At 35.2% G+C, this 14,861-nt stretch overlaps 1 protein-coding gene across 1 annotated transcript; it reads left to right on the top strand.

Moving 5' to 3' along the window:
* Window positions 1-5,311: 5,311 nt before the first annotated feature.
* LOC108966571 (probable polyol transporter 3) lies at window positions 5,312-9,280 on the top strand. Its single transcript, XM_018929592.1, has 3 exons — window positions 5,312-5,464; window positions 7,838-8,001; window positions 8,066-9,280. Exons 1-3 carry the CDS (start codon window positions 5,419-5,421, stop codon window positions 9,191-9,193), a joined length of 1,338 nt encoding a protein of 445 aa, XP_018785137.1. The 5' UTR covers window positions 5,312-5,418; the 3' UTR covers window positions 9,194-9,280.
* Window positions 9,281-14,861: the final 5,581 nt, after the last annotated feature.

Consider the following 14,861-nt stretch of genomic DNA (forward strand, 5'->3'; position numbering starts at 1 on the left):
ATATAAAAAAATACCTAGTGTTGTGATTTTTCATATTTCATATAAATAACTTTGGAAATTTAATTTATTTAAGGTAATTGACGACTTACTGTATAATGAAAATGAAAACAACTTTTTCTCTTAGTGTATTTAATAATCTACAAAATTTATGGATTTTACAAGGCGACTCGTTCAAATGTTAGACCAAGTCAAACTCTATCTTAAAATCAGAGAAACTAATTTTTAATTTTTTTTATATTACTTCACAAAATAATGCCTCAAAATCTAAAATATTTAATTTTTTATAATATTTGTTGGTTTTACATAATAAATTTATAGAAAAATTATCCAGCATCAACACTTATCTTATTTTCTTTTTTGTTTTTGACATTTGGAACAATACTTTCACGGCATCTCAACAAAAAACAAAAAAAAAAAAAAAATTAAAAATTGTTTTTGCCCACCCGTTTACTGACTTTTGTCTATGAGTTCTTAAATTTTAAATAATTCTCCAAAAAATACAACAACAAAAAATGTTCCATTCTATAGTGACTTATCCAATTCATTCTACTTCTTCACACAATTTAAAATCTCGTCAGCGTACACAAATCTTTGTTCATTAATTACAACTTCCGCCCCGAAAGTCGGTTTAAATGATATTCTTAGCTTTAGCTGCAAGCCATACACACACACACTCATATGTCAGTACGTATATATACCACAGAAGATTTGAGCCAAAACTACTCAAGTTGCGTTCAAATTTAAGCCTCTTTAATAGCTTCACTTATTTTTGGAAAAGAAAAACATAAAAATTATGAAGAAAAAAATATTATATCACCTCTGTTCAAGTAAATTTTCTTCCACACAAAAAACGCACGCTTCTTTAACACATTAATCGCTTTAATGTGGTTCCACAAAACTATTGTACACCTCTATGAGTATGAAGTTGGCTGGCGGCTACCACAAGGTAGGTCCGAAATTGCTTGTAATTTGGTATGAAAGCGAAAGCCATAAAGCAAAGAAATGTGTGAAATTGTAATGAGATAAGCCGCAATCATTGGCATTAAAATTGTACATTACCGAAAATAACAAAGTGAAATAAACGAGACGAACATATAATTATGCAACTACGCAAGGTTAGAGTTTAAAAGCATTATTGTGTTTTGACTCTTTCGTTATTAATATGACTTGCGTTAGGTCTGCAAGAAATTCATAAAAGAAAAGTGTCTCAAAAGGCTTCGGTGGAAGTGGGTAGAAATACAACAAAAATTTTTTTTATTTTGTTATTATATTTTTTAAAAATAGCTCTCACTTCATTGCCGTTTCTTAGACACTTACGTAGGCCAGGGACGCAAAGGTAGTGCATGTATAACCTTAAATATCTGAGTTATACTATCTATTAGAGTGTAGCTTTTTCCTATTGCTTCTTAAAGCAAGCTCCAGATTACGATAAAGTAATAAATTTGGATGCAAGTTCCCTCACATGTCTAATTCAGGGCTCTTAGAAACATTTCACTGCTTATTTTGTGATCTCAAAAAGGAGTGAGTACAAATTAGGAGTAGTAAAAATAAATACACTATTTTTGCATTGAATGAAAGCTCTATTTAGCATGGTTACAATAGTTTGATTTAGGTGAAATATGCATCGGTTTATTCGATAACTTCTTGTCATATCAAGGACCATTCCATAATGCCACTTTATCAAGCAGAAATCATTGTCTTCGCTGCCGAGAGTAATGTCAAGTAAAAACAATGACGTGATTATTTCAACCAAGTTTCCGGAGCTTCTGATGAGTCCCTATGATGTGTGTGGCCTGACCTTATTCTTATTTAACAGAATTTATATCCTATTGACCAAAGTTACCCGTTTTTGCGCGATCCAATTTCTGACAAATTTAACTTTCGATGACTCGTTCAGCCATTTTGACTGGTAACCGACGAATGACACACGTGATGTTTTGCTCCAAGGCCTGAGTCGAAGCGAGATTATCCACATAGACTTCTCTCAATAAATAGATTAGTTTATGCAATGTGTGGGAAGTTTTGGCGATGTTTTGTTGAAACCAAATGTCGCCGAAATCACGAACTTCAGTTTTAGGTATCAAATAGTCGGTTGTCATGGTGCGATTACGGTTGATGGTTACGTTCCCATCGGCAACATTTTTGAAGAAATATGGAAAATATGGCTATTGGAAAAACTACTCTACTTGGATCACCCGTTAGTATACGATTCTCTGCCAATCTCCCCGAACACAAAGTAAAACTTCCATCAATAGTAACCTTTCTCTTGAATGAATCGATTTTATTGCATTTCAGGAGCGGTTCACAGATGAAATAGTGTGGTACCTACATATCGAACTCCTTTTTATATCCAATCCAATTGGTACCAAACAATGTTTTACGAAAGAAAACCGATGAAAGCTTAGAGCTTATGATAAGTAAGGCTAAAGTGAGTGAGTGACTTATGAATTTAATATGCTGAATTTTAATATATTAGTGAGGATCTTCATTAATAACTATTAATTACGTACCTTAATATAAATGCGAAACCTTCTTAGTTATCACAAACGATAACAAAAAATATAAATATTTTTAATTTCCTTGGTTCTTGAACAATTATCTTAGAACTTTCCTTTATAGGAAAAGAACAGGAATTAATATGTATATAACAACGGCATGGTTTCCTCAAGTAAGCAGGCTTCTTTTTGGGTCCGATTCTTTAGCTACCAAAAATTATAATGCTTTGGCTATGTTTTAATGGTCTCGGCTGATCATCAATATTAATGTTCGACTGCTTTGGCTCAATGTTTATCGAATAGAACTTCGGTGTTAAGTCTAAAAGCTTTTTAAAGTCGACTCTGCAAAACCTGCAGTGTTTTCATAAAAATGTATTTTATTATTCTAAATTTATTTTCGATAACGAGGCGCGTCACTCTGCCAGTGTTAAATTTATTGCAAATTGCCTGAGCCAGAGACAACATTTCCTATAGCCGTTATGCGATTAGCAAATTGAAAATATTTTTCAGTTCAATTGCAAATAAAATTAAATAAAGTAATATTTCAAAATTATCTAATTCCTCTTAATATAACAATTCTTATCTGGAAACGTGTGTCGTTTTTGGATTAACGGGGACCGAGTCCATAAAACTTCACTGCGATAAAACTGACAGCTTTTGGAATATCTAATATAAAAGTAAAAAGAAGGCGCTAACCGGAAGAAATTTGACACTTGTTCGATATTAATTAGATGACAAATTTCACTAACAGTACATTAATTTCAGTATAAAATTTCATACAGCAAAAAGTTTTTAATATCGATAAAATGGATTTTGTTTGAACACATATTCTTCTCCGCATTTCTTCTTCCTCCAAGTAGGTGCTTCCGCTCCACAAGTTATCCGCATATCTTGTATACATACTTATTTACCTTACTATATGGTAATTAACTTATTGAACCTTTTCATTCAGATAAAATCATGAAATATAGATAGACTCTTATCAGCGTTTATGCTGAGAAACCGAAAACTAGATATGCTTTATACTATTAATAACGTCACGTTTGTATAATACATACCTTACCGGATATAAGAAGAACAAATTCATTTTTGTATGGGTGTTGTTTGTAAGGTCCTCAAGTTTCGAAAAAAATAGTATTGTCTTCTAAAGAAATACCTTTTACTTGAGAAAATTATAGCAGTATAGTATATATATAAATATGCCCTGAAAAGGGTATATTAAGTTTGCCATGATGTTTGTAACAGCCAATAAAATATGTCAGAGACCTTATAAAGTATATATATACATAAATGATCAGCCTAACGGGATATGTTAAGTTAACGAAAAAGTCATTTCGTATTTTGTCAATAGATGTCGTTGCAGTCGTATATCTCCATTGCCACCAATCACATTGCGTCATACCATTAAGTGTTGGAAATGTGCGATTTTAACAAAAGAAAAAAAAAAAAGAAAAAAAAATAAAAATTAAATTCGAGTATGTTGAAAAAAATTACAGCTGTTCCAAAATCAGTGGAAATTCGTAATATTTTAAAATTTTTGCATAATAGAGGGAAGAATGCCACCCAAGCCACCAATGAAATTTGTGTCTCGTTTACGGAGACGATGCTGCACCAGTTCGTTCAATGGTTCGGTCGCTTCCGTTCTGGAAATATCGATGTGAAAGATGCACCTCGCTCTGGTCGACCTATCTTTGAAAAAGTCGATGAAATTATGGAAAAAAATTTCTAGATAAAATATCACATAGGCAGCCATGACATCGCTAAGGAACTTAACATTAATCACCAAACGATTTTGAAACTTTTAAAAAAGGATGGCTTTAAAAAGAAGCTTGATGTTTGGGTATCACATGAATTGTCTGTGAAAGATGTAATCCCGTCTGAATTGACATCTGCGAATCATTGCTGAAACGAAATGAAATTGAACCATTTCTGAACCGAATAGTAACAGGAGACGAAAAGTGGATAAAATACGACAATAATATGCGAAAAAGATCATGCTAGAAGCGTGGTGAAGGTCAACAAATAGCGGCAAAGTTGGATTGACGCCTCGAAAGGTTATGCTCAGTGTTTGGTGGGAGTGGAAAGGATTTATCCACTATGAACTGTTGCTCCCTGGTCGAGCGGTAGTTTCTACATTTTATTGTCAACAGCTGATGAGGTTGAAGCAAGGAATCGAAAAAACGGAGAGAACTGATGAACAGAAAGGGCTTCGTCTTTCATCAGAACAACGCTAGACCACACACGTCTTTGATGACTCGGCAAAAACTGGGAAAGCTTGGCTAGGAAGTTTTGATGGATCCACCACATAGCCCTGACCTTGCACCAACGGACTACCATTTGTTTCAGTCAATGCAGAACTCACTTAATGGAGTAAAGTTGGGTCCAAGAGAAGCCTGTAAAAATTACTTGTCGCAGTATTTCGGCAAGAAACCAGAAAAGTTTTACACTGATGGTGATGATACACCCCGAATCACTATAAAGCCGTACAGCAACAGTTCGTCATCATATTTCTTACACTGCAAATTTAAAAACTCACTGACTTATCGAGTAGACTTAGTACCACAATACTCATAAAGTCGTTAACTAATAATTCAGGAGTTGGTTTTTTGCTGTGATTACGTGCAAAAATTGCTTTAGTAAATAGTGAAATAAACAAATGAGCAATGTTTATATTCTTCGACTTTTTTCGAACATAAACTCTTTATCTTCGACATATATATGTACATATGTACAATATGATAATAACAATACAATTACTGATAAAGCCAACGATTGCGGCCGTTCGATCTATTTCCATTTGTTACTCATACGAGTCAATTCAGTGCCAAATCGCTAATTTGCGGCGGAGAACGTTTTCGGTTGAGCTAAGGTGTGCCGTTACATTTGGTTTTCTACAATCCGGAGAGTTTTGCGGAATTTAAAAATGACGTTTTGGGAAGATCGACCGCAAATGTATGCCGTTTTACCGGGTGAGTGATGCACTAGGAGACTATCTATTGGTGAGCTCTACCGATACCAAGTTGGATTTATCAAAATTCCTAAAATTTTTTGAGTATACCGTTGAACTTTTGATATTATACGCTCATATATTACATCACAATTTGACGCCGAGAACGCTACAGTTGATAAATAATCACGATATTTTCGTATCTGTGGTTGAGCTGATAATACTTAGTAGCAGCTAAAAATAGTATATCTAAGTGGAGATTAGTTTTGGAGATTCTCTATTATGCAGTATTTTCTACTTTTTTTTTAAAAGAGACTGGAATATAGCCGGTTTACCTAAGAAATGAACTGAAGTGGCTCGAAACCAGTGCGTCGCTCATTTCTCTCGCGTCGATTCTCTATAAATAATTATTTAATCGTGGAAGTGAACAATTTATTGGTGAATACATATGAAAGTGGGCATTTGCATTCATAATCGCACTTGAATATAAGAAAAATCGGTTTGGCCGATCGAGATAAATTAAAAATATGGCAAAAACATGCAAAAAATATAAATTTCAATAATTTTCGAAATTTTTCGATTTTCCCCAGGCCAGTAGGGCTATGTCAGGTCTATGGTCTATGCCAACAAGCCAGCGACGAATAGTGAAGGAGAAATTGCAGCAGTAGCGGCGATTTATACTTGAAAGCCGTCAAAATATGGTTTAAGTGTTTGGACTTCTGCAAGCGTGCTCTTGGTGGTCATGCAGGAATAAAGCATTTCATTGATATCCCAAACCGTTTTTGTTTTTTTTTTATACTCTTGCAACCAGTTGTACATAAATGATCAGGATGACGGAGAAAATTTGAAATCCGGTTGACTGTCTGTCTGGTCGTCCGTCCATCTGTGCAACTGCAACTTGAGTAAAAATTGAGATATCTCGATGAAACTTGGTAAATGGGTTCCTTAGTACAAAAAAAAAATTCGAGTTCATAGATGAGCGTAATCGAACCACCTGCCACGCCCACAAATCGCCATTAACCGAAAACAAAAATAGTGTCATAAACAAGCACTGAATTGAGATATAAAGCTGTAATTTGGTACAGAACATCGCAGTAGCGAGGGGCACCAGTGGGCAAAACTTTTTGAAAAAGTGGGAGTGGCCCCGCCCTCTAACTAGTTTAACAACCAAATTTGCTGGGTAAAAATCTTATAATAATTTTCTACCGATAGTGTGAAAATGTATGAAATCGGCGGACAGCGCTCACTCCTCATATAACGGTACTGTTAAAAAGTACTAAAAGCGCCACAGACATGAAATTTTAACACCGAGATGGTGTGAAAGAGTTTTATTGGAACCGGTGTGAAAATTGGATGATGGTCGTGGCACCGCCTACTTTTTGGTGAAGTCCCATATCTCGGGACCCGACCAACCGATTTCAACAAAATTTAGCACGTGGCATTCTTCTTACATTCTTCTATCACATAGTGAAAATGAACGCTAGGATAACAACCACGCCTACTTCCCATATAGCACAATTTTAAATACCACTTGGTTCGTTCAGTTTCTAATACACAAATCGGGAAGCAGTTGTTCTAACGGGTAAAGGCATGTACGAATAATGCCTTTAGTGTATGCCACCTTATGATCAAAAATTATTCAAATCCAATAGTCCCTAGGTACGGAAGATTTAGACACTGGTACCTATAGTCGTCTTTTGAGGAAAATGTGTGAGATATACATATAGTACAACTGAAATTAAGGGCTAAATTATTTCTCTGGGGTTCTCTGGATTCTGGCAAGTGGCAAGAGTAAAATATTCGGTTGCACCTGAACTTATCCCTCCCTTATTTGTCTGTTTTTTGTTAGTATTGAAAAACTCTATTCGAATTAGAATATTTTAAACATCCTGTTTAAAAAATTTGAAGGTAAAATTGAAAATTACAATTAGGCGTTATTTCAAAAGATGTTTTCTAATGCTTCAACCTTATTTGGCCTTTATTTTAAAGTTGTTTTAGACTTGGGAACTGATTCAGATTTTACAAAATCAAAGATGACATTGTGCTATTATCAGGGGCGGATTCAGAGTAGAATTTGTGTTCAACTATATAGTTTTGTTCTTGCAACTCAAAGTTCTTTTCTTCGCGAAGTGTCATTTATAATGGAAATAATGTATAACTTTTAACTTTTGGTGGATCCGCCTCTGACTATTATCTAAAAATATAATATTTATACGAACATCTTCTATATAGGTTCTCTGAGAGCCCATTATGGAAAGCTTATTTTTGGAAAAAGTTCAATTCTCACATTTTTCGAAGAATCTCATTTTATGCTTTCGGTTGAGGTCTGAGTTAGCTCTACTTTATCGAATTATGCACTCATTTGAAAATAACACATTTTCTTTTACTCTTTCAGATGCATTTATTTTTCTCACCGCGGGCATGAACTTAGCGTTTAGCCTGGGCTATTATTATAACCCCGCTACGACACACTTTCTATTCTCATGGCTCGTTGGTGTAATCATTGGTGCACTCTTGTCTGCATACCTGGTGCAATTCCTTATCAAGCGTTACTTTGTTGTAAGTATAATGCATGCTATCTTTATAAACTATATATACAAAGTTTTTTCCAAACCTTACTCAGTTAATCAGCAGCTTCTTGGTCGTAGTGGCTGGCATTTTGTACACCGCCTTCCCATTTGATGATATAGTGCTATTGGCAGCGCGCTACATAAACGGTATCGGCACCGGACTGATCACCGTGTCCTTCATTGTGCACGACAGTGAGATAAGCGTCAAACGGAAACGCGGCTTCGCATTGGGACTCGAACAACTCTGCATTTCTTTAGGCGTATTTATACAAGCCACCTACATATCGCTGTGGAATGCGGACAGCACCTTCTCTCCAATGCGTGTACATGGCATCTTCTGTCTGGGTTTCGGCTTGGGCGCGCTCGGTTTGGCATATCTCGTCATAGAATCACCGATATTTTACATACGTCGTACCAATGATGCTCAGGCACTGGACTCGCTGACATGCCTGCAATTGCCCGTCGTTTTGTCGGATGAGAAGAAGTTACTATTGGGGGAGCATAAGAATTATGTGCTGTTGAATGAGTATTTCGGTACTGGCAATAGTTTCGTGCGTGGCTTAGCACCTCTGCTGAAAATGATTTTTTATCGCGCCGCTTTGGCTTTCTCCTTTTCACTACCCTACAATAATCAGCTGTATTTCGCTACGTCTATGGGCATGAGCGATCAGTGGACATCGGCGGTGTATACTGCGCTACGCTTTTTGGGCGTCTGCACTGCCATATCCATGCTGGACATGATCGGACGTAAAGTTGTAGGTATGCTGGGACTATTGGTAATGGGTGGTATCGGTATTGGTATTGCCGTAATATTTGCTTACCTCTCTAATTGGGTACAGACTGATCAAATGAGACTGGTTTGCGTACTTTTGCTAATATTTCAGTATTTCGCCGGTTTATATGCGCCAACGACGTCCGTTTATCTCGGCGAATCCTTTCCGTTGCTAGTGAAGCCGTATTTCATCGCGTTCTGCATCTGCGTGGAATGTATGGTGCACAGCATCGTCATCTGTACATTTAAATTCGAACTGCATCCAATTTATGTGTTCAATACTTTCACGTATGTCTTCATGTTCTTCTGCTTTCTTCTCTTTGTCATTACAATACCCGAAACGAAGTTAACGACTCTAAATGAGGCGCAAGAAAGATTCCGCTTATGGATCAATTTGAAATCTTGGTAGAATTTATTATCCTTATTACTGTTAGAATTTCTATTATCTATTAATTTGTTAAAAAAAACCCCATTTCGTGTAAAAACTTATTTTTGATATTATAATGAAAATATATTAACAATACTTATAACATGTATTTTATTAATTTACTATATATATAATACTACAGGGTACATTAAGTTTGCTACGAAGGCTGTAACTATCAGAAGGAGACGTAGGTGACTCAATCAAATACATATAAAAATATATAATACATAATTGATCAGCATGACGAGCTGAGTGGATGTATCTATATCCGCCTGTCTGCTCGTCTGTTTATACGCGAAGTAGTCCCTTAGTTTTCGAAATATCGTTCTGAAATTTTGTTCACTTTTTTTTTTAGAAGCTGCTATTTTGTAGAATCTTTAGAATCACACTGTTGTAGCGGATCAGTGTGGGTTGTAGCTGCCATTCAAACTGATCAATCAAAATCTAGTTCTTGTATGAAAAACTTTTTTAGAAGCTATATTCATGAAATTTGACACAAAAAATAATTATATTTGGAATTACCGAATCGAAGAAATTGTACAGATTGGTATGCTATTGGCATATAGCGGCCATATAAACCGAACGGTCAAAATTAACATAAATACATATATCGTACATATAAGAAATTTACGTGTGAAGGGTATTAAAGCTTTGGTTCAGCTGAAGCTCACGTTTTTCCTAGTTATTATAATTTATATTTGTTTGAAAATTTTGCTATTAGTCTAATAATGACCTCAGTTGTAAAGTTGATGACCTGTTGCTGTCGAGTTCTCTCGAACAATTATAAAGAAATTTGCTATAAGTCGATTCTATACTCATCTAAACTTCGCTTGTAACAACAACAACAACGAATGTATCCATACCAATGTTTCCATTTGTTCTTACACTGTTCCGTCTCTCAGTTTATGTGTACTGAACTTATAAAGTTAAAGTTGATGGCTCCAGTCACTAAAGCTGATACTATTAGACTTTTAAGCCTTAATTGTATTATTATTTAGAATAACTATTTAATATTATTAATGTTATATCAGTTAACTCAGATAAACTGGATCTTTGATTGTAATGTTTTTTGAAGTTCCAGTTCAATCGAATTACCGCATACCCTTTTCCCTATCAGCTAACTCAAGCGGGCTTTATTATATTCTAAAATAATGTAAGCTCCATCAATTTTTTTTTTTTTTTTTTTTTTTTTTTTTTTTTTTTTTTTTTTTTTTTTTTTTTTTTGCTTATAGACGTGCTCAATAAAAAAAATTCCTTATGTCATAAACAACTTGAAGTAGATCAGTCTCATTCAATAATACCCTTGCATGAGCAAAAAAATAGCAAGACTGTTCAAAATTTTAAAACTGTTCGCTTATTCTTCAAAATCTAAGTCGTTTCCATTAAAATAGTCCTCCATGGTTCCAATATACTTTTGCTAACGTTTTTTCAATCCTCGAAACAGTTCAATGCCCGTTCATATATAATGTCTTCAATTGACTCAAAACGGTTTCTCCGAAGCGATCGTTTAAAAATTGGCTGAATAGCCAGAAGTCATAGGCGAATAACTCGCGCAAACGACGCAAAACAGTCAAATAGTATTCCTCGCTGACAGTTAGGCTGGTCGGAGTGCACTACACCTGCTGACCTGCTTTCACGTTTTTTTTTTAACTTCGCCTCACTTTGATCTACTGTTTCCGCGACGTAAGCGTAGATCCAAAACTCATTTCCAGTAATAATACGTTTCATGATATCCTGGTAGTCGGAAATAATTGTTCGCTGGCGTTAACGCGACGATATTTTTATACTCTCGCAACAAAGTTGCTAAAGAGAGTATTATAGTTTCGTTCACATAACGGTTGTTTGTAAGTCCTAAAACTGAAGGAGTTAGATATAGGGTTATATATACCAAAGTGATCAGTGTGACGAGTAGAGTTGAAATCCGGATGTATGTCTGTCCGTCCGTCCGTGCAAGCTGTAACTTGACTAAAAATTGAGATATCATTATGAAACTTGGTACACGTATTTCTTGGCTCCATAGGAAGGTTAAGTTCGAAGATGGGCAAAATCGGCCCACTGACACGCCCACAAAATGGCGAAAACCGAAACCTGTAAAGTGTTATGACTAAGCCATAAATAAAGACATTAAAGTGAAATTTGGCACAAAGGATCGCATTAGGAGGGGCATATTTGGACGTAATTTTTTTGGAAAAGTGGGCGTGGCCCCGCCCCCTACTAAGTTTTTTGTATATATCTCGGAAACTACCATAGCTATGTCAACCAAACTGTATATAGTCGTTTCCTTTAGGCATTTCCATATACAGTTCAAAAATGGAAGAAATCGGATAATAACCACGCCCACGTCCCATACAAAGGTTATGTTGAAAATCCCTAAAAGTGCGTTAACCGACTAATAAAAAACATCAGAAACACTAAATTTTACGGAAGAAATGGCAGAAGGAAGCTGCACSMAGGCTTTTTTTTTTATTTAAAATGGGCGTGGCGTCGCCCACTTATGGACCAAAAACCATATCTCAGGAACTACTCGATTTTATATAACACCCTGATGACATGTACGAAATATGGGCTAAATCGTTTCACAACCACGCCTTCTTCCAATATAATGCTATTTTGAATTCCATCTGATGCCTTCTCTGTATAATATATCCATTAGGAACCAATGATGATAGCGGAATAAAACTTTACACAATACGGTATTTGATGCGAGAGTATAAAATGTTCGGTGACACCCGAACTTAGCTCTTCCTTACTTATTTTCGAAAGAATTGAGTGATTTTGCAACCAATCGTGCTTTCTCTTTGAATAATTTTACCAATCAAAAACACTTGCACGCGTCAAACAATTATCACCCAAGGTACTTTCCGACATTCTAAATATTTCAGCAACAGAAATTTGACTCCGTTCACAAAACATAATGGAATTTCTTTGTTGAATAATTTCACTAATCTTAAAAGTCGGCAAATGCACTTTATGTACTTCAGAAAGACAAGCATACATATACTGAACTACTATTAGTTTTGATGTGAAATTTGGCACAGATGTCACTGAGAGTTATACTGATTTAAAACAAGAGCAAGAGAAAATGTTAACTTCGGCTGCACCGAAGCTAATATACCTTTCGCAGAGTTTAGTAACTATATGTTCAGTTTGTATGGAAGCTATATGCTATAGTAATCCGATCTGAATAATTTTTTCGTTTTCTATACAAGAACTTGATTCCGATCGTTCAGTTTGTATGGCAGCTATATGTTATGTGGTCCGATATCGCCAGTTCCGACAAATGAGCACAGCTTCTTGAAGAGAAGATGACCTTTGCAAATTTTCAAAACGGTATTTTAAAAACTGAGGCACTAGTTCGTATATATACGGACAGACGGACATATACTTTATAGGGTCTCCGACGCTTCCTTCTGGGTATTACATACTTCGTGGCAAACTTAATATACCCTGTTCAGGGTACAAAAATATTTTGTTGATGCGCTTTCGCGCAGAATTTATATTTTGCCCAAATTCTTTTCGCGTTGGTTCCCTTGCCTCTCTTCCACGTTTAATAGGGGTATTCTCAAAACCTATAAAAATATAAAATGCTTTACGAATATCATTTAGTGCGTTAACAATTTCTCCCAATATTGTTTAACTATTTAAAGAACATCAGTACACTCTAAAAATTTAAATACTCCGCAATTTAGATTCTAAAAAAATGCTAAGAAATGAAAATAAGATCAAACACTTTTAAGTTTTCGAGAACCCGCTCTTCTCTTTTTTGAACCAGTCTGCCCGATTGATCGAACGCGGCACCTATCACCTGATTTTCGTTTGTAAAATGTTTCGTTTGTCTGAAATTTTACAACCATCCGTCGAAATCAGGCCCATGGATGGAAATATTATTTATATTTATTTCACAAGATATTTTCGCGATATTTAGCTCGAAATACTATCCACGACAGACCTAACAATTCCGAATATATTACTCAAATGGGATCACTGTACTTTCCCATTGACTGATTGAAAGCAAAATAAGCATTTTCATAAAAGAAGAGCTTTCCTTAGTGAGTAACCGCACTTCGAAGTAAAATTTTCTGACAGTGGTGAAATTGTTATATCTTCTTTTAAAAAGCTTACTTCAAAAAAGAATAAGACACATTATACGGAAACTTAAAATATTCCAAAAATCACTCCAAAGTGCCATGAATTAAATTTAGCAATTTTTACAACAAATCCTTTGCTTTGCATTTGACTTGCGCTAGAACTCACTTCCCCATCCAACTGCTAGTAGAAATATAAATATTAAACTCGATGAGGTAATTGAATTCACTGCCATTGCCATTGCTTTTTGTGCAGTTGAAATTATTTTACTGTTAAGGTGACAGCTTCTAGCATTACTACATTTTAAGCTACGTTAATATTTCTCATTAGACCTACATTTTAAAATGTGACAGAAATGTGATTTTATTCAAATTATCGCCATAATTGAATATGAAGTAGCATGTGTCAATATTTCTTTATCTTATTAAGATAGTTCAATGTATTTACAAGTGGAGCGAGAAGTTTTACACGTTAAATAATTTTCAAATGGATAATTGAACATATATTAATAATTTTTCTTACAGAAATTCATTACTAAATCTTGATTCCACAATATTGAGTTCAGAGCGAGTAGAATATTTCAAAAATGCTAATAATCACCGAATTCGAAAAACTCATACGCAGTTAGCAAATATGAAATCAGACAGCTCTGCGCTCTTGACAAAAAATTTGATTTAAAAGCAACCGCAAGCTTACCGAGTTAAATATGTACAAGAGGAGACCTCAATAAAGTGGTAATAGTTCAATTGATAGTTCATGACCTACCATAGTAAAACACATTGTTTTTATTCAATACAGCTTTCTTTTAGGGTAATGCACTGATTGTAGCGACCCTCCAACTTTTCGATACCATTTTTGTAGTACGACTTGCCTCGATTCCCATCGATTACCTATCCATGAGGTCAGAACTGGAGAATACGGTGTATGCGACAGCAATTCGAACCCAATTAATGTATTATAGTTTTGCCATCGTTTCCACTGACTTGGGACACGCATTCGGCATTCAAGGCTATTACTCGATTCTGATATACTTAAGATATATTCTATATTCAAAGAGCTCACAAATAACATTAATCATTAGAAGCCCTTAAATGAATGAGTAACTTCCAAGAATTTCACTATGAAAGGATATTATATCCTCAACTTGAAATTACTGATTGTGAGAGAACGGAACCTCTCGTAGAGAATACCTTTGGCCCAAATTGTACGATAATAAGTAACATAGAAGACACTACTCGCAGAAAGGCATGAATTTTTCACTAAGACCATGAGTTTGGATCCAGTATACATTTGAAATAATATTCTTTGATACTTTTTTTTTTGAAGATTATCTCTTTGAAATGTTGGCTACGGCTACGTCTCAGCTGGTCCATCCGTTGAATAAAATTATCAATGGCTCGTTCAAGCATTTCGAAAGCTAACTAGCGAATCACATCCGTGATGATTTTCTTCAATGCCTGAATCGAAGCGGGCATGTACACACAGACTTTAGAGTTTATATAACTCCACAGCAAAAAGTCTAAAGGTGTGATATTATATGGTCTTGATGTCAATCGACCGCCCC

This window comes from Bactrocera latifrons, unplaced genomic scaffold (genome assembly GCF_001853355.1).
Source record: "Bactrocera latifrons isolate USDA-ARS-PBARC rearing strain unplaced genomic scaffold, ASM185335v1 scaffold_0, whole genome shotgun sequence".
Taxonomy (NCBI): domain Eukaryota; kingdom Metazoa; phylum Arthropoda; class Insecta; order Diptera; family Tephritidae; genus Bactrocera; species Bactrocera latifrons.